This window comes from Anomaloglossus baeobatrachus, chromosome 7 (genome assembly GCF_048569485.1).
Source record: "Anomaloglossus baeobatrachus isolate aAnoBae1 chromosome 7, aAnoBae1.hap1, whole genome shotgun sequence".
In the NCBI taxonomy this organism is placed as follows: domain Eukaryota; kingdom Metazoa; phylum Chordata; class Amphibia; order Anura; family Aromobatidae; genus Anomaloglossus; species Anomaloglossus baeobatrachus.
In genome coordinates this window covers 123,454,510-123,473,920 of record NC_134359.1, presented here as the reverse complement: position 1 = coordinate 123,473,920, position 19,411 = coordinate 123,454,510, and the positions used below count along the sequence as shown (strand labels likewise).

At 43.4% G+C, this 19,411-nt stretch overlaps 1 protein-coding gene across 1 annotated transcript in view; it reads right to left on the bottom strand.

Moving 5' to 3' along the window:
• The window catches only part of LOC142245983 (T-cell-specific surface glycoprotein CD28-like), a 204,329-nt gene that overhangs the window by 42,571 nt on the left and 142,347 nt on the right, over window positions 1–19,411 (bottom strand). The window contains exon 3 of the mRNA XM_075318993.1: window positions 12,854–13,189. Within this exon, the coding sequence (XP_075175108.1) occupies window positions 12,854–13,189 (336 nt within the window). The remainder of the gene's footprint in view (window positions 1–12,853; window positions 13,190–19,411) is intronic.

Here is a 19,411-nt window from a genome sequence, read left to right as displayed (position 1 = left end):
AGCGCTCAGTGTGCGCTGCTCCCTGCTCTGTGCACATTTAGCTGCAGCACACATCGGGTTAATTAACCTGATGTGTGCTGTAACTAGGAGACTGGGGGCTGGTCACTGGTTGCTGGTGAGCTCACCAGCAACTCGTGTAGCCACGCTCCAGCGATCCCTGCCAGGTCAGGTTGCTGGTGGGATCGCTGGAGCGTCGCAGTGTGACAGCTCACCAGCAACCTCCTAGCAACTTACCAGCGATCCCTATCGTTGTTGGGATCGCTGGTAAGTTGCTTAGTGTGACTGGACCTTTAGTCTTGGCTGGGGAACTCCCTGCAGTTCTGTGTGGAGTATAGGTCCTTTGGGTCCATGTGTTTGTGGCTTGTTGAATTTGTTATGATTCTTGTTTTCTGTTCATTGGTATGACAAGGGCACCTGGTATAGGACGGAGTTCAGATCGTGCTATACCAGTCCCTTTCCTGTCCTTTCCTATTTTAGTCAGTTTGGGCCTCACCTTTTGCTAATCCTGTCGTCTATCTGTGTATTGTGTTTTTCCTATATCACCGCAGTCTTTTAATGTGGGGGGCTTGCTATTCTTGTCTATTTTCTGAGGCAGAGAGTTATTCATCTTTCCTACCTTTAGGATAGTTAGTTCTCCGGCTGGGTTCGCGGTGCACAGGATGTTAGTTCACCCCTCGGCTACTTCTAGTTGTGATGGTTAGTAAGGGGATGCGGCCAGATTAGTTGCCAATGCTCTTCTCACCTTTAACCAATGATTTGTGGTGGTCTTCCATGGTTCCAGATCATAACAGAAGCCCTTTTTTTTTAATTTCACGAATTTCATGAAATAATTAAAAAAAGAAATTACGTGGGCTTCGCCCAATTTTTGTGTCCAGCCAGGTACAACTAGACAGATGGGAATTGGAATTCGTAGCACAGGTTGGCCCGAGCTTTCTGGGCCCCTCTGCTGCGAATTGCAGTCCGCAGCCTCCCCAGAAAATGGTGCTTTCATAGAAGCGCCATCATCTGGCGCTGTATCCAACTCTACCAGCAGCCCTGAAGCCGGGTGACTTGCTGGGTAATAATGGGTTAATACTAGCTTTGTTTTACTAGCTAGTATTAAGCCAGAGATTCTTAATGTCAGGTAAGTTTGACCCGGCCATTAAGACTCTCCAATAAAGGGTTAAAAAAATACACCACACAGAGAAAAAATACTTTAACAGAAATAAATGCACAGACACATTAGAGACTCCATATTTAATACTCCCTGTCAGCCCTCCATGAACCTGGTCTTCTGTCTTCTTTCTCCTTCAACCCATGCAGCTCTGCTACATCAGACAGCACTGCATGGGAGGAAGACACTGCTGCTCCGTGCAGTCTAATCACTCAGTGAGTGAGCAGAGGCTGCAGGCATTAAGCGGTGACGTCACCGCTGCCACCGTTACTATGGCAACGGCAATCTCTGATCACGTGATTCCCGGTGCAGCTATTTACCGGCTGTGGCAACCAGTCCCTGCATGTGGGCTGACTCTGCAAAGAGCGCCCACATGCAGGAACGGGGAAGCCGACCATGTGCCAGAGCATTTCGCCGGTACACAGAGATGCTGGAACGAGCACCGCATACCGGAGAGATGCACTGACGTCTAGCCATGTGACCAGTCTGTAGCCAATGAGATAATAGACACATGACTGGTCACATGCTATTTTGACGTCACGATAGGTCCATTCATCAGTGCTGGGTACCGGGAGGACGCAGCGATTATCGGAAGGAAAAGCGGCTGGAGACAGAGTGCAGGACACGTCACGGGGACCTGTAAGTGTTATGGCAATGTTTATTAACTGTATGTGTACATGTATAATGTGTTTTTATGTGTTTGTGTTTGCCTGTCATTGTTTTCAATGGGGCTCGAATTAGTTTGTCGAATGTTCGTCGAACATTCGACAAACTTGTCCTCTGTTCGCCGAAACAAACCGAACTCGAACACTAGGGGGGTGGCTCATCTCTATTCTGCACCCTAAAACCAAAAGTCCCTTGTCAGGGAGGGCTACATCTATTCTATTCCCTTTTATTGCCATTAAGTTTGCAGGCATATATCATCTACCTAATTTAATATGTGCAAGGAACGCGATAAGGGACAGGGAAGTAGACGTGTTGCTGATGGTGCACGCAGAGGTCGAAGCCATCGGCCAGTTCAATCTGTGCCTTCTGCAGCAGCATAAAAAACAAGCTCATCCACGAGACCTATTTTCCACGAGTCCCTCCTAATTATTTTCAGCCCTTGTACATAGTGCATAGGCATTATTAGTCTAGGAGACTCATTCCTTTATAATGGTAAAAAAAAATGTATTCTGAAGCCCTCCTGTACATGTCTTTCAACATCTAGTGCAGTTCCTCTTTCTAATTTTTGACAGCCCTTGCAAATATTGCATAAGTTTACTAGTCTAGGAGTCCCACTCCTTAATAATGGGAAAAATTGTATTCTGAGGCCCTCCTCTACATGTCTCCCAAAGTGCATTGGAGTCTCAACTTCTAAATTTTGGCAGATCTTGCCCATAATTCATAGGCTTTTCTAGTCTAGGAGTCCCTCTCCTTAAAATGCGGAAAAAATATTATGATTTATGAGGCCCTCCTTTATGCATCTTCCAGGTTGTACTGCCATACCTCCTTATAATTTTCAGCAACCCTTGCACACAGGCTTTAATAGTCTAAGAGTCCACCTACTTAATAATGGGAAAATATTGAAATCTGAGTCTCTCCTTTATGTGTCTTTTAGATTCTATTGCAGTCCCCTTCTTTTTATATTTTTGCAGCCCTTGAACATAGTGTGGCTCCTTCCTTTTAGTTTCATCCCATTGCTTCTTTTACTACCTTGTGACTACCTTATAGATATTTGTAGCTCACTATTAAGTCTCCTCTTAGCCTTCTGTTTTGCAAATTCAACATTCCTAGTTACTTTAGCCAGTATTCATAGGACATGGTTTGCAGACCTTCTACCAACTAGGTTGCTCTTCTCCGGACTGGCTCCAATATATCGATGTCTTCCTTGAATTGTGGCACCCAGAACTGTACACGGTATTCCAGGTGGGATCTAACCAGGGAAGAGTATAGGGGAATAATGACCTCTCCTTATCTAAATTCAATGTTTGTCTTGATACAAATATATGTTGTTCTTTTTAGCAGCAGCGCCGCAGTGTTGGCTCATTGTATGTATGTATGTATGTATGTATGTATGTATGTATGTGTGTATATATATATATATATATATGTACATACAGTGTGTCCACCCATATCCTGTACACCGCCATTAACTTGAGAATGGCGGCAGCTATAGGCATAGAAGTGGTTTCTAGGTATAGTAAAGAAGCCATGTGCTACGCAATGAAACCACCTATTGCGCCACCTGGTGGAAAACAACGGAGTTAGCATTTTTATCTCGAAAACAGAACGAGATAGACAAAACAAAGTGAATTACAAAGTTGTAGGGCATCATCAATTCAATACCTTGCATACAGAAATGCTATGATTAGAATGTCTAAAACTCAAAAGGCTGTGGACATGAAGCGATTCTGTCACGCTCCCCGGGTTCCGGCGCCATCTGTCACTCACCGCTCCGGTTCCCGGTGCTTCTGCCCGCGGCTGCCCCCCTCACTCTCCCTCTTCTGCGTCCTCCATGCCGTTCCCGGCGTCCCCCTGCAACCCAGGACACTCTGTCTGGTCCCCCTGCATCTCCTGCACCGCTTCCTGCTCTGGTCTCTGGCACACGAGCCTCGCGCATGCGCATTAGGGCGCGCGCATTCACTAACCTCTTCTTAAAGGGCCAGGGTCCCGGAAACAGGATATGGTCAATTGCAGGTACAGGGTATATTAGGACTTCCTTTCCATGTGGGCGGTGCCTGATCAATGTGTTCTCATAGCTAGGTATTCAGGTCCCTCTGTGTCTTGTACCCAGATTAACCCTGTCTCTTCCGCAGACCCCGTCTGCCATCCTGACCTGGTCCCAGAGTACCCATTACCCAGGAGGTGTCCCGGTGACTGTTTGCTGAGGATCCTGAAATCTCCCGTCAGCTTGAACCTGTCACCTGGACTTTACCTGGAAGCTCCAGCCTGCACGTCCCGCTGGATCCGGACCCCGTTGGCTGTGACTACTCGGCACCTCTACCCAGTTCCTGTCATCTGTCCTGCCTCCGGTTCCCGTTGGACTATTAGTCCTTTCCCGTACCGATCTCTGAAGGACCCGTACCCCGTACTCCCTGTGTTCCGGCTGCCGTGCATTGAGGCCCTCTGGTGGGGTGACCAGACAGTCCCTGTATAGGGGTTAGCTCTTGGTTGCCTCTCTGGGGGAGTCTGGTGCACGGTCCCGTGAATCCACCTCCAGGACGTTACAGATACCTCATGGAGACCTTCCTACAAGTCAATGGGCATGGTGGCTGCGTGGAGTGGCCTCCACGCTCACCTGAACTGACCCCATTGGACTTCTTTCTGTGAGGTTACATCAAACAGCAGGTGTATGCGACCCCTCCACCAACATTGCAGGACCTACGACGATGTATCACAGATGCTTGGGCAAACATGTAACATACCATATTGCACAACGTGCAGCAAGATACAGTATGCTGTCCAGAGTCCAGATGTGCATTGCCGCTGATGGTGGCCACATTAGGCATCAAAGTTAAATGAGCGCCATATGCGTAACCAGCATTCAATGTTTTGGGGGGGTCATGGGTGTCATATCATAGCATTTCTGTATGCAAGGTGTCGATTGGTATTGAATTGATGATGACCTACAATTTTTTAATTCACTTTTTTTCACTATCTCGTTCCGTTTTCAAGATAAAAATGCTAACTCTGTTGTTTTCCACCAGGTGGCATAATAGGTGGTTTCATTGCGTAGCACATGGCTACTTTACTATACCTAGACACCACTTCTATGCCTACAGCAGCCGCCGTTCTCAAGTTAATGGCGGTGGACAGGATATGGGTGGACATACTGTATATGAGGTATATACACTGTGTGCAAAATTATTAGGCAAGTTGTATTTTAGAGGAATTTTTTTATTATTGATCAAAACTATGTTCTCAATCAACCGAAAAGACTCATAAATATCAATGCTTAATATTTTTGGAAGTTGGAGTGGGTTTGATTTTTTTTGATTTGGCTATCTTAGGAGTATATCTGTTTGTGCAGGTAACTATTACTCTTGATAAAAACCAAATATATTCCCATCTCACTTGTTTATTTTCACCAGGTAAACCAATATTACTGCACAAAATGTAGAAATAAACATTTCTGACAGGCAAAAACAGAACCCCAAAAAATTAGTGACCAATATAGCCACCATTCTTTATGATGACACTCAACAGCTACGATCCATAGATTCTGTCAGTTGCTTGATCTATTTATGATCAACATTGCATGCAGCACCCACCACAGCCTCCCAGACACTGTTCCGAGAGGTGTACTGTTTTCCCTCCCTGTAGATCTTACATTTTATGAGGGACCACAGGTTCTCTATGGGGTTCAGATCAGGTGAACAAGGGGGCCATGTCATTATGTTTTCATCTTTTAGACCTTTACTGGCCAGCCATGCAGTGGAGTAGTTGGATGCATGTGATGGAGCATCATCCTGTATGAAAATCATGTTTTTCTTGAATGATACCGACTTCTTCCTGTACCACTGTTTGAAGAAGTTGTCTTTCAGAAACTGGCAGTAGGTCTGGGAGTTGAGCTTCACTCCATCCTCAACCCGAAAAGGTCCTACAAGTTCATCTTTGATGATACCAGCCCATACCAGTACCCAACCTCCACCTTGCTGGCGTCTGAGTCAGAGTAGAGCTCTCTGCCCTTTACTGATCCAGCCTCTGGACCATTCATCTGGCCCATCAAGAGTCACTCTCATTTCATCAGTCCATAAAACCTTTTCTAAAATCTGTCTTAATATATCTCTTGGCCCAGTCTTGACGTTTTATCTTATGTTTCTTGCTCAAAGGTGGTCGTTTTTCAGCCTTCCTTACATTGGCCATGGCCCTGAGTATGGCACACCTTGTGCTTTTTGATACTCCAGTAACGTTGCAGCTCTGAAATATGGCCAGACTGGTAGCAAATGGTATCTTGGCAGCTTCACGCTTGATTTTCCTCAATTCATGAGCAGTTATTTTGTGCCTTTTTTTTCCCAACACGCTTCTTGCGACCCAGTTGGCTATTTGCCATGAAACGCTTGATTGTTCTGTGATCACACTTCAACAGTTTGGCAATTTTAAGACTGCTGCATCACTCTGCAAGACATCTCACAATTTTGGACTTTTCAGAGCCCGTCAAATCTCTCTTCTGACTCATTTTGCCAAAGGAAAGAAAGTTGCTTAATAATTAAGCACACCTTATATAGGGTGTTGAGGTAATTACACCACACCCCTCCTCATTACAGAGATGCACACCACCTGATTTAATTAATTGGTAGTTGGCTCTCAAGCCTATACAGCTTGGAGTAAGACAACATGTATAAAAATTATCATGTGAACAAAATACTGATTTGCCTAATAATTCTGCACACAGTGTATTAGGGGGTATGCTGCATCATGTGAGTGCATTTGTTTCTGTGGCCTGGGCATGTAAACACAGCTGCCCTTTCTTGCTGTGAATTTTCTAGATTGTTGGGGGAAATTTTATTCCTCTTTTCGTGATTAGGTTTTAAATTAAGTGTAGCGACTCACAAGCATTGGTGTTGCTGAAGGTTCAAAATGCACGTCCATTATCCAAATCCTGGTTGTGGGATTCACAGATACCACTACCTCTGTGCTAGCGCTTGACATTTACAGCTAAATCCCTTAGAACAGAGGCCCCACATGTAGCAGAACAGTTGGAGGAGACGGAGGTGTACAGCCAGCCTTAGGCTTCAATGAGACACATACAGTGGGGAAAGTAAGTATTTGATACAATGCCCATTTTGTAAGTTTTCCCAACTACATGGAGTGGATTGGTATGTAATGTTTATCGTAGATACACTTCAACTGTTGCAGACAGAATCCCCCCAAAAAATCCAGAAAGTCACACTGTATGATTTTTAAATAATTAATTTGCATTTTATTGCAGGAAATAAGTATTTGATCACCTATCAGCAAGAACTCTGGCTCTCACAGTCCTGTCACTTTCATTACCTGTATTAATTGCACCTGTTTAAACTTGTTACCTGTATTAAAGACACCTGTCCACACACTTAACCACACTCCAACCTCTCCACCAAGGCCAAGACCAAAGAGCTATCTAAGGACACCAGGGATAAAATTGCAGAGCAAAAAGGAGTATACTTCCAGCACCTGAAGATAGATTATTCCAATTCCAGGATATTCACGTACTTGATAAAATCATTATAAACTTTATTAGTATATAATAATACAAATAGTTAAAAACTGCGTCTTCTGGAAGACGCAATGTTTTTAACTATTTGGTTTTTTTTCCAAACTAATAAAATTTATAACAATTTTATCAAGTCTATAATAATAAAATAATTTTATGGTGTGCTGAAAATGAAAAAAATATTGAAAAAAATCCTGGACGTCAGGATTTGCCACAAAATGCAAAATTCTCTTCAAATTTAGTAAATTTTTCATAATTTTTTTTTCTTTTTTTTTAGGGTTTTGAAAGTCAAAATTACTATTAATTAATTCACATCAATGAATTGAAGATATATAATGCCAAAAAACTATAACTTTCAAAGAAAAGAACTTTCAGAGAGAGCTAATGAAACAAGCATCAACATTTTGCAAGCTGAATGAGCGGGCTCTGACATGCCCGGGCTTGTTTCAATTGTTTTATCTTTGTTCTCGCCTGTTCACACTTTTTAATCGCAGTTCATGTTAGCTCTTCATATTCAACCGTGTTTCCCAAAATTAGCATTATGGCTCAGCGAAAGTGTATTAATTTGCCTGACAGTTTCTGTTACATTTGTGGTGAATATACACTGTTGAAGCAATAGCTGAATATTACAGATTTTGTGAAAAAAGTATACTTCGCATATTTCGGACTTAAGCTTGGAGATCAAGCTTGGGCGCCTCATAAAGTGTGCAAACTGTGTGTTGAGGACCTCCGAAATTGGTTCAAGGGTAAGAAAAAAGCTTTACGTTATGGGATTCCTATGGTATGCCAAGAGCAAAAGAACCATAGTGACGATTGTTACTTTTGTTCATGCTCTGTGAAACGGTATAATTAAAAATGAAAGCATTCCATTTCATACCCCAATATTCACTCAGCAATTCGTCCCATACCCCATGGCACAGATATACCAGTACCCAAGGCCCCTGCTTCCTTGGAAGAGATAACTATGTCCGATGAAGGTGGAGTCATACCTGAACCATATTAATCAAATTCTGACTTTGAAGTTGATACAAGGCCAAAATTGTTTTCCCAGGAGGAGATGAATGATTTGGTAAGAGACTTAAACCTTCCCAAAGATGCCACTGAGTTACTCAGCTCAAGGCTCAAAAGCAAGAATTTATTGTTGCCAGGAGTGTCTTTTTCATGTTTCAGACATCGTGAAGACGAGTTCGTTCCTTACTTTGCCCAGGAAGATAAGTTGGTTTATTGCATCGATGTCGAAGGTTTGATGGGTCAATTCAAAATCCGATATGATTCAGCGCAATGGCGTCTTTTTATAATTCTTCAAAAAGAAGTCTCAAAGCAGTTTTACTCCACAACGGCGGTTTTTATGCTTCCATCCCTGTAGGTCATTCCGTACACCTCAAGGAAACCTACGAGAACTTGAAATTGGTTCTTCGTAAGCTTAAATATGAAGACCACGGTTGGCAAATATGCGGGGATTTGAAAGTCTTGTGCATGCTGCTCGGGCAACAAGCTGGGTATACCAAATACCCTTGATTTCTCTGTCTATGGGACAGTCGAGACCGACAAAATCATTGGACCAAGAAGAATTGGCAGCCGAGGGTGCTCAAAGTTGGTTCAAAAAATGTCCTCCGAGAAACTTTGGTTCCTCCCCATAAAGTTCTTCTACCACCTCTCCACATCAAATTTGGGATTGATGAAGCAATTCGTAAAATCACTTCCAAAAGATGGAGAAGGCCTCAAATACTTGGTCGCCAAGTTTCCAGGCCTCTTAGAGGCAAAATTGAAGGAAGATATGTTTGTCAGACCAGACATTAGAAGGATTATAGCTGATCAAGAGTTTATCAATACCATGACGCATCCTTAAAAAGAAGGGTGGACAGCATTTAAAGAGGTCGTAGAGAAATTTTTAGGCAATAACAAAGACCCTGACGACTACAAACAAATCGTCGGAAGAATGCTGAAAGCATTTCAAGCTTTAGGTTGCCTGATGAGTTTGAAAGTGCATTTCCTCCATTCCCACCTTGACAACTTTCCTGAAAATTTAAGAGCTGTGAGTGAAGAGCAAGGGGAACGATTCCACCAGGACATTAAAGAGATGGAAAGAAGATACCAGGGAAGATGGAGCATTACAATGATGGCAGACTACTGTTGGACGCTTCAGAGAGACATTACAGATGCTACTCACAAGCGTAAATGTACCAAGAGAAGCCTCACAGGGAAGATGAATCGATTTTAGTGTGTGTTAGTGAGCTCATTGCAGTTAAAAAAAATGATTTTCATGAAACATTTGTAATAAAAATTTAATTTTATGAGTCTATTTTCATTTATTTTGAGGTATTGTCTTATTTAACATAGTTACTTAAATTGTCAGAAAACGTGATGTCCTATGACAAAACGGAGGTTATTATCGGATTCAGAGGGCTCAAAAACATAAGGATTATGTGGAATAACCAAAACAGCTCTCGAAAAAAAAATTTTTGCAGACCTGTGTAATTTCCATAATATTCCAATAGTATGCAGGCTACAGCACCATAAGTCATGCCTGTATACTGCTCTTTGCATGCAGCTTTGACATGTTCATTAAGACCTAACATAATGCCTTTGTAATTTTTTTCATTTGAATAGGTTTATATGACAATATCATTGTTATAAAAAAAAAATATGACCCTGCAGTGGGTGATGATACTAATCTTTTCATTTCCTGTCATATTTTTATCAAATCAAGTGTGGCGTTACACACCCCACTAATAAAGAACATGCTAACACCCAACTATCATTTTATTCATTCATATCTTGGAGGAAAGTCAATTTATCTATTCATTTGCAGGAGGAAGAACAGAAGTAAAGCAAAATTCTTAGAAAGGATCATCCAGAATTCCCCCTGTATGGGAGTACAAGTATTTACTAAAATGGCAATCTCACAACAGTTGACGAGTCCTCTTATAAAAAAGATAGCCAGGTACTACTAGAAAAATGTATGTGGAGATGTCCTCCAGGATGATATTTTTCTGGGTTTTTTGTCATTGTCTGTTGCCTGTTAGTCAATAGGAATAAATCAAATGCCCTACAAACCTTTCTCTTTCTTGGTGGATTTTTTTCCCACTTTTTCGTACCTACCATTTCTTTTTTGAACAAAATGAGCCCATTGGCATTTTTTTCATGCATTTTCCCATAAGCTTCTCTACAGGCAAAAAAAAAAAAAAAAAAACTTGTGAAAAAATTAGATAATGATCCAAAGCACACCACATCTTCTGTAAAACATGATGGAGGTATTGTGATGGCCAGGCACTAGGCTTCCAATGGCCCTAGGTCACTAGTGTTTATTGATGATGTGCCTGAAGACAGAAGAAGCCGGATGAATTCTGAAGTACAGAGGGTGTTATTTTCTGCTCAGATTAAACCAAGTGTAGCATGGTTGATTGGATGGCGCTTCACAGAACAGATGGACAATGACCCAAAACATACTGCAAAAGCAACCCAGGAGTTTAAGGCAAAGAAGTGGAATATTCTACAATGGATAAATCAGTTAATAGATATCAACCCCATTGAGCTGCATTTTACATATTCAAGACAGAACTTAAGCTAAAAAGACTCAAATAAGCAACAACTGAATTCAGCTGTAGTAAAGGCCGGCAAAGCATCACAAAGGAGGAAACCCAGCGTTTGGTGACATCCACGACTTCCAGACTTCAGGCAGCTATTGCATGCAAAATGATTCTCTACAAAGTATTAAAAATGATCATTTTATTTATTGTAAAATTAACTTTGAAGGAAAAAGCTTTGTAGAAAAATGGTTGCAATTCCTAAACATTTCACAGGATATTTTTGTTCAATCCCTTTAATTAAACCTGTTTGTCTACACTTCAATTGCATCTCAGTTTTTTCATTTTAAATAAAAAATAGTAACATACAGAGCTCAAATTAGGAAGATTCGGTCACTGTCGAAATATTTCTGACCCTAACTGTACATGGAGTGTTTGCTAAAGCAATGGTATTTTCTGAAGGAACAAGGAAAGTGCAGTAGGGTGTCATGTAGATTACAGTAGTGTAAGGTGTTTTTGTTCATCTATTGGGGTTGTCTATAGAGATGAGCGAACTTTGCAAGGTCCAGTTCAGTTCATGTTCACCGACATTCCCGGTGTTCGATGAACAGCTAGACGAACATATCCAAAAACTATTGAATTCAATGGGAGGCAAAACCTGTGTGTTACTAAGGGCTAAGGAGCCTGGTTTTAATATAGGCCCCGTCACACACAGCGACAGATCTAACGATATATCGCTGGGGTCACGGATTCCGTGACGCACATCCGGCATCATTAGCGACGTTGTTGCGTGTGACAGCAAGGAACGACCATTAATGATGGAAAATACTCACCTTATCGTCCATCGTTGACACGTCGCCCCTTTTTAAAACATCGTTGATTGTAGAGGACGCAGGTTGTTCATCGTTCCAGAGGCAGCACACATCGCTATGTGCGACACATCGAGAACGACGACCTGCAGCTTACCTGCGGCCGCCGACAATGCGGAAGGAAGGAGGTGGGCGGGATGTTACGTCCAGCTCATCTCCGCCCCTCCGCTTCTATTGGGCGGCCGCTGTGTGACATCGCTGTGACGCCAAACGTCCCTCCCCCTTCAGGAAGAGGATGTTCGCTGCCCACAGCGACGTCGTTAGGGAGGTAAGTACGTGTGGCAGAGTTAACGACTTTGTGCGCCACGGGCAACTAATTGCCCGTGATGCACAAACGACGGGGGCAGGTGCGATCGCACAATACATCGTACCGTGTGACGCCGCCTTAGGGGTTAAGGGACTGGTGTTAGTAGGGGCTAGGGCGCTGCAAAAGAAATAAAATAAGGAATAAAGTAGGACAGTTATACTTATGGAGTCTCCCACATGACTGTCACATTGCTTCTGGGCCGGCTCATTTTGAGAAGTGTTCATGAATCCCATCCTGACCCGAACGAGCAAAGGCTTGTGCCAAATGGGAGATTGGCGAACCTTTTTTCGAACAAGTTCGCTCATCTCTAGTTTTGTGAGACATAACACTTAATTAGTATCAAACGGGGTCCCTGCTGCTGTGGCTCCACAGGTTCGCAAACCCAACTTGTAATGTTGGTAGTTTCAAGATTGTGGTTGACTTGCACTGCAGGTGTGTAGCCCATAAAAATTAGGCAAAAGTATTAGTAGTGTGGTTTATTTTCTGCTTGCTTCAAAGTATTCCAACTTCTTCAGGAGAACCACAAATATTCTCCTGAAGAAGAAGTTGGAATACTTTGAAACACACAGAGAATAAACTGTATTACTAATACTTTCACTTGATTCTGACTCGTTAAGCTAACTGCTGCTGTAGAGCAATACTATATTTTAGATACTGTTGCATGGACCACCAAAGGTACATCTAACTTATTATTAGGCACACATGCCTCTTAATAAATTTAATACATGTTACTCAGCTGTACATCAGTTTTAGTCTGGCATATAAGACTCTAAGCAAATCTTACTCTCTATCCTTACTGAAACTTTCCTCTAGACTTACCTTTCACATGAATGATAGTGCCTTCGTCACATTCAAAGATGTAAGGAGGGGGATACATAACTTCCTTGCAAAAGAAGTAAATGTCTGTATCATTCTCATGAAGACTTTGTAGTTGAAAGGTGACATAACTTGCCGATGGAATTATTCTGCAGTTATTGTAATCAAAGGGCAGCTGGGAGGCATTGAAAAATCCATCACAAACTGTGCTCATTTTGTTAATTCCTCTAAACAAAGACACCCGTAATTCCTTGTTTGTGTCATTTACATTAAGGTAAAAGGTTAAAGTGTTGCTGTTGTGAGAAAAGAAAGTGCATCTGTTTTTTACCGATGATGACTCTGAAAAAGAAGATTAAAAAATTAGCAATCATTTTTTTAGTTACCATTAAGCATGTAGCTTCAATGACCTGGTGGGAGGTTTCCTGGATTCTAAAGGAAGGAGGAGTTACAACTTACCATTCTGAGTTGACAATGTAAATCGATGCCAAGGCTAAGTATTTAACCCCTTAACCCCCTTAACCCCTGGAGAAAAGAATGTAATTCTGGATTTGTTGGTGACAAGTTACTGGTGCACTTTATGAAGAAAGGACTCTGGAACGCTTCAATTGATCACAGTCATTCTCAAACTGTTTTTTTGTCACATATTATACTTTTTGTCAGTGGTAAATTTAGTATGATATTTTTTTACGTTTATTTTTAAAATATCAGAAATTAGGTGAAAATTTTGAAAATGTTGCCATTTTCAAAGTATTGATGTTATGCCCTTAAACCAAAGCATTATATAACAGAAAATAGCTAAGAAATTTAACACGTCTACTTAACATCAACATCATATTTAAATTTTTTGGTTTTGCAAGGAATTTAAAAGGGCCAAACGTTTATCAGCAATTTCTAATTTTTCCAAAAAAACTTACAAAACCATTTTTTAGGGACCACATAATTTTTGAAGTACTATGGGAGACCTATATGACTGAAAAAAAAACAAAAGTGACACCATTCTAAAAACTGCAAAGCTCAAACTGCTCAAAACCACATTCAGAAAGTTTATTAAACCTTTAGATGCTTCATAGGAACTAAAGCAATGTGGAAAGAAAAAAATAAAAGTTTTCTTTTTCCCAAAATTAATACTTTAGCACCAAATTTTGCATTTTTACAAGGGTAACAGGAGAGATTGCACTATACAATCTCTTGTGCAATTTCTATTGAGTATACCGATACCTTATATGTGGTTGAAAACTACTCTTTAGGCAAATGACAAGGCTCAGAAGGGAAGGAGTGCCATTCAACTCTTCAGATGCAAAATTGGCTATAATGAATAGTGAATGCTATATTGGGTTTTCAGAGCCCAGTGGACCTCATTTTGGAAACTACACCCCTCAAGGAATTTATCTAGATTTGTGGTGAGCACCATGAACCCCCAGGAGCTTCACAGAATTTTATAACGTTGAGCTGTGAAAATAAAGAAAAATAAAAATTTTCCCAGAAAAATGTTGCTTCGCCCCCCAATTTTTTTTTATTTTCATAAGGGTAAGGAAAATGCACCATATAATTTGTTCTGAAATTTATCTTGAGTACACCAACACCCCATATGTGGTGGAAAACTACTGTTTGCGTGCACGGCATGACTCAGAAGCTAAGGAGTGTCATTTTAGCTAGAATAGATTGCGGATGCCATTTTGGAAACTACACCCCTCGAGGAATTCATATAAGGAATAAGTGAGCCTTTTTAATGCTCAGGTGATTCATAGAATTGTATAACAGACTTAGAAAATTAAAATTACCATTTTTTTCCATTAAAATGTTGCTTTGGTCCCACGTTTTTATTTTCAAGAGGGCTAAAGTGACAAAATAAACAATACTGTTTGTTACAGCTAAGGGACAGTGCTGATCCAGCTGTTGCTAGACAGTTAGCTTAGCTAGTGGGTTTAATTTTAGATAGCTGAGATATTTAGGAGTGCGATAATGTAGGGAAATGCAGGGGCATGAAGTGTAGGGTTGTAGTTTCATTAACTAGTGATTGCTAATTGTGTGGTTATCCACAAATTGCTATTTCAGCCTGTAAATGGTGCAAAATCAGTTCTCCAGCTCCAAATTGCTATTTCAGCCTCTAAATAGTGCAACATCAGCTCTCCAGCTCCAAATTACTATTTCAGCCTCTAAATAATGCAACATCAGTTATCCAGCTCCAAAATGCTATTTCAGCTTCTAAATTGTGCAAAATCTGTTCTCCAGCTCCAAATTGCTATTTCAACCTCCAAATAGTACAAAATCTGTTCTCCAGCTCCAATTTTGTTATTTCAGCCTCTAATTATTGCGTCCCCACCGGAGTCCGCTCCAGCGACTTCTACTTCGATCACCAGGTGACGCCGTGTTCCTGCCATAGATAGTGCTGGTGATGGGAGAGGAGTCGATGCCAGTGGCACTGGTGGGCGCAGGCTTCGCTCATCCACTGGGCTGGGTTTCCTCGGGATCTGCAGTACCACTGGCTGACTGTAGGTGGCATGTGTCTTCCAGCTGAAGTTACCATTATTCATCTACAGCCAATGGGAAGACACCACACCCTTATTATTTCCACTCCTGTATGCTGACCCCTGAAAAAGATAGTTCTGTATTCCTGGTTCCTGTCCCGCCCTGTTCTGTTTAGTGATTCTGGTGTTCTGACTTCTGCTTGTTTCCTGACTACCCTCCTGCCTGCTATTTATGTAACTCGCTGCCCGATCCGGATTTGACCTCTGCTATGTTTGCTGATTACGTCCTTGCCTGTATGATTCTGTCCCTATTTTGCATTTCCCGGTTTGACCCTGCCTGAGTACTACTCTCATCGTACTGCAGCCTTCCACAGGTAGTGATCACCTTCAGCCCTGTGTAATTTCAAATCCCTGTTTATGGGTTAAAGAGTTTCAGGGTTCTAGGGGTCTTGTTTGGTGAGTGGCTTCCGTCTGAGTCTGTGGATCCAGGCAGGCATTACACTAATTAGTGCAAAATCTGTTCTCCAGCTCCAAATTGCTATTTCAGCCTCTAAATACTGCAAAATCAGTTCTCCAGCTCCAAATTACTATTTCAGCCTCTAAATAGTGCACAATCCATTCTCCAGCTCCAAACTGCTATTTAAGCCTCAAAATAGAGGGAAAAATCAGTGGTACAGCCAAAAATTGCCATTTAATCATCTAAATAGTGGTAACTGTGTGGTCCAGCTAAAAACTGCTTTTGATAATCTAAATCAGTGTTTCTCAAACTCCAGTCCTTATGGCCCCCAACAAGTCATGTTTTCAAGATTTCCTTACTATTGAACAGGTGATGGAATCATTATCAAGGCATCACCTGTACAATATTAAGGAAATCCTGAAAACATGATCTGTTGAACCACTGATCTAAATAGAGATTGCAAAATCTGTGGTCCAGGCAAAAATTGCCATTTCATCATCTAAATAGTCGTAATTGTGGGTCCCAGCCACAAATGACCATTTGATCATCTAAATAGAGATTGCTACTTCTGTTGTCCTGCCACCAATTGAAATTTCAGCATCTAAATTCTGATAGCTAAATCTCTGGCCCTGCGGCCTGCCACAAATAGACATATCAGCATATAACTGCTGATTGATAAGTCTGTGCTCCTGCCACAGTATCTTAGCAGAGATAAAAATATTTGGATACTTGTGTGGGCCTCCAAGACATATGTATCACTATAGCTAAATAGTAATTGATAACTCTGTGCCCATTTCTAAAAATTAGAGGCACCATAAAAGTTGCATCAAATTCCACTTAGTACCCATAGTGTCAAGCTGCAGCAGTCAGGCATGAGCCATTAACGAGACAGGGTCTGGGCCAGCATTTATAGCTTTCAAATTAATTAAAAATGAATAGGTGGATGAGTGACAGGTGTATGCCTGGTGCTCTGAGACACCTGCCTCCTGGTACCTGTCAGATGTACCGCTGTAATGTCACCTGAATGACCATTTTTTCATACTGGTCTGATCAGATTCATTACCTAAACGGTGCTCACTTTTTTCTTTTCTTTTTTTAGCCATTTTGCAACTGATTTTAAGTATAAAATTAGCATAAAAAAGCCAAATTGTAAAATTAACAGCAGTGGATACAATGTTTGATTGTTGCACCACCAAGGTCGCAGGTGGAGGCCCTAGAGGTGGTGGAGCAGACAGAAGCAGTGGAGGAAGTGATAAATATAGAGGTTTGTCCTATGAGCTTTGGGGATTTCAAAAATTGTGGAGTAGCCCATCCCTGCCTACCCCACAGCCACCAGAGTCATCCAGTGCCCAGTCAGTGAAATATAATGTCCCTGGCCATGCTTGCCAGGTGTTAGTGGTGAAATGCACCCTGTCAGACACAGAGTTTTTAAAGAAACAGCTGATGTTTGCAACATGTTGGTGTAGCTCAGGCACAGTTTTATTAGAGAAATAATGGTGTCTGGGCAACTGGTACTGGGGGACTGTAATGGCAAACAGCTTTTGGAAACAGTCTGTATCCACTAGGTAGAAAGGCAGCATTTCCTTGGCCAACAGATTATTTATGGTGAAGATTAAGCTCTTAGTTTTGGCAAGTGTAGAAGGAAATAATCTTTTACATAACTACATCTGCAACACCAAGGGCTGCCTGCTGTGCTAAGAGAGGGTGGAGTAGGGTGTATGCAGGGCCGTATTTGCCATTAGGCACCCGTGGTCCCATGCCTGGGGCAGCACGTTGCGGGGCGGCGGCACTTTCTGTCAGCAAAAAAAAAATATTTATTTTTTTTTTTTTTACATCCCCCGCCCCTCCCTCCGTTACACAGTTTAGTGAATCCGCTGTGGTCTCGGGGGGGGGGGGAGGGTTGAGAGGGAGGAGAGACGCACTTCTGTTTATTTATTTGTTGTTACAAAAACACGGCAGGCGCCAGGCACAGTGAGACGATTGACCCCGGAAGTTCCAGCGCGTGCACTTCCGGGTCAGAGGCGCGCGGGCGCATCAATCACCTCACTGCCCCGTGCTGCAGCGTCCAATGCTGCAGACGACACACGCCGCGGAGGAGGATGCGACTGAAGCTGGAGCCAGCCAGAAGAGGATAATCACCAGAGCAGGGCAGCCGGCAGCGGAGCAGGTATGCGCTAAGGCAGAGCCTAGAATGTATGGGCACCTTACAGGTTAGTTGGTGATTATTGCCTTGCCTTTTTCCACTATAATCATGCAAGGAGGGCCCTGTACCCGCCCCTTCTTGTCGCTAAAGCTACAGAAAGGGCATGAGGGGAAGGGGAAGACTAATGGTACGGGGGGGGAGGTAAATAAGCTAATACTGGAGGTGGGATGTAGAAAGGCTGACACTGGGGGAGGCTGAGGAGAGAGAGGCTGACACTGGGGGAGGCTGAGGAGAGAGAGGCTGACACTGGGGGAGGCTGAGGAGAGAGAGGCTGAAACAGGGGGAGACTGAGGAGAGAGAATCCGTAAGAGAAAGACCTCGCCTCACCTTGCGTAGGTGCTCTGGAGAAAACAGTCAGTAAATGGAGTGGGGTAACTGCGGCACACTACTAATGTGCTGAGGAGAGAGAGGCTGACACTGGGGGAGGCTGAGGAGAGAGAAGCTGACACTGGGGGAGGCTGAGGAGAGAGAGGCTGACACTGGGGGAGGCTCAGGAGAGAGAACCTGACACTGGGGGAGGCTCAGGAGGGAGAGGCTGACACTGGGGGAGGCTGAGGAGAGGCTGACACTGGGGGAGGCTGAGGAGAGAGAGGCTGACACTGGGGGAGGCTGAGGAGAGAGAGGCTGACACTGGGGGAGGCTGAGGAGAGAGAGGCTGACACTGGGGGAGGCTAAGGAAAGAGAGGCTGACACTGGGGGAGGCTGAGGAGAGAGAGGCTTACACTGGGGGAGGCTGAGGAGAGAGAGTCTGACACTGGGGGAGGCTGAGGAGAGAGAGGCTGACACTGGGGGAGGCTGAGGAGAGAGAGGCTGACACTAAAGGAGGCTGAGGAGAGAGAGGCTGACACTGGGGGAGGCTAAGGAGAGAGAGGCTGACACTGGGGGAGGCTAAGGAGAGAGAGGTTGACACTGGGGGAGGCTAAGGAGAGAGAGGCTGACACTGGGGGAGGCTGTGGAGAGAGAGGCTTACACTGGGGGAGGCTGAGGAGAGAGAGGCAGACACTGGGGGAGGCTGAGAAGAGAGAGGCTGACACTGGGGGAGGCTGAGGAGAGAGAGGGAGGCTGACACTGGGGGAGGCTGAGGAGAGAGAGGGAGGCTGACACTGGGGGAGGCTGAGGAGAGAGAGAGAGACTGACACTGGGGGGAGGCTGAGGAGAGAGAGAGAGGCTGACACTGGGGGGAGGCTGAGGAGAGAGAGAGGCTGACACTGGGGGGAGGCTGAGCAGAGAGAGAGAGAGGCTGACACTGGGGGGAGGCTGAGTAGAGAGAGAGAGAGACTGACACTGGGGGAAGGCTGAGGAGAGAGAGAGAGGCTGACACTGTGGGGAGGCTGAGGAGAGAGAGAGGCTGACACTGGGGGGAGGCTGAGGAGAGAGAGAGAGAGGCTGACACTGGGGGGAGGCTCAGGAGAGAGAGAGAGAGGCTGACACTG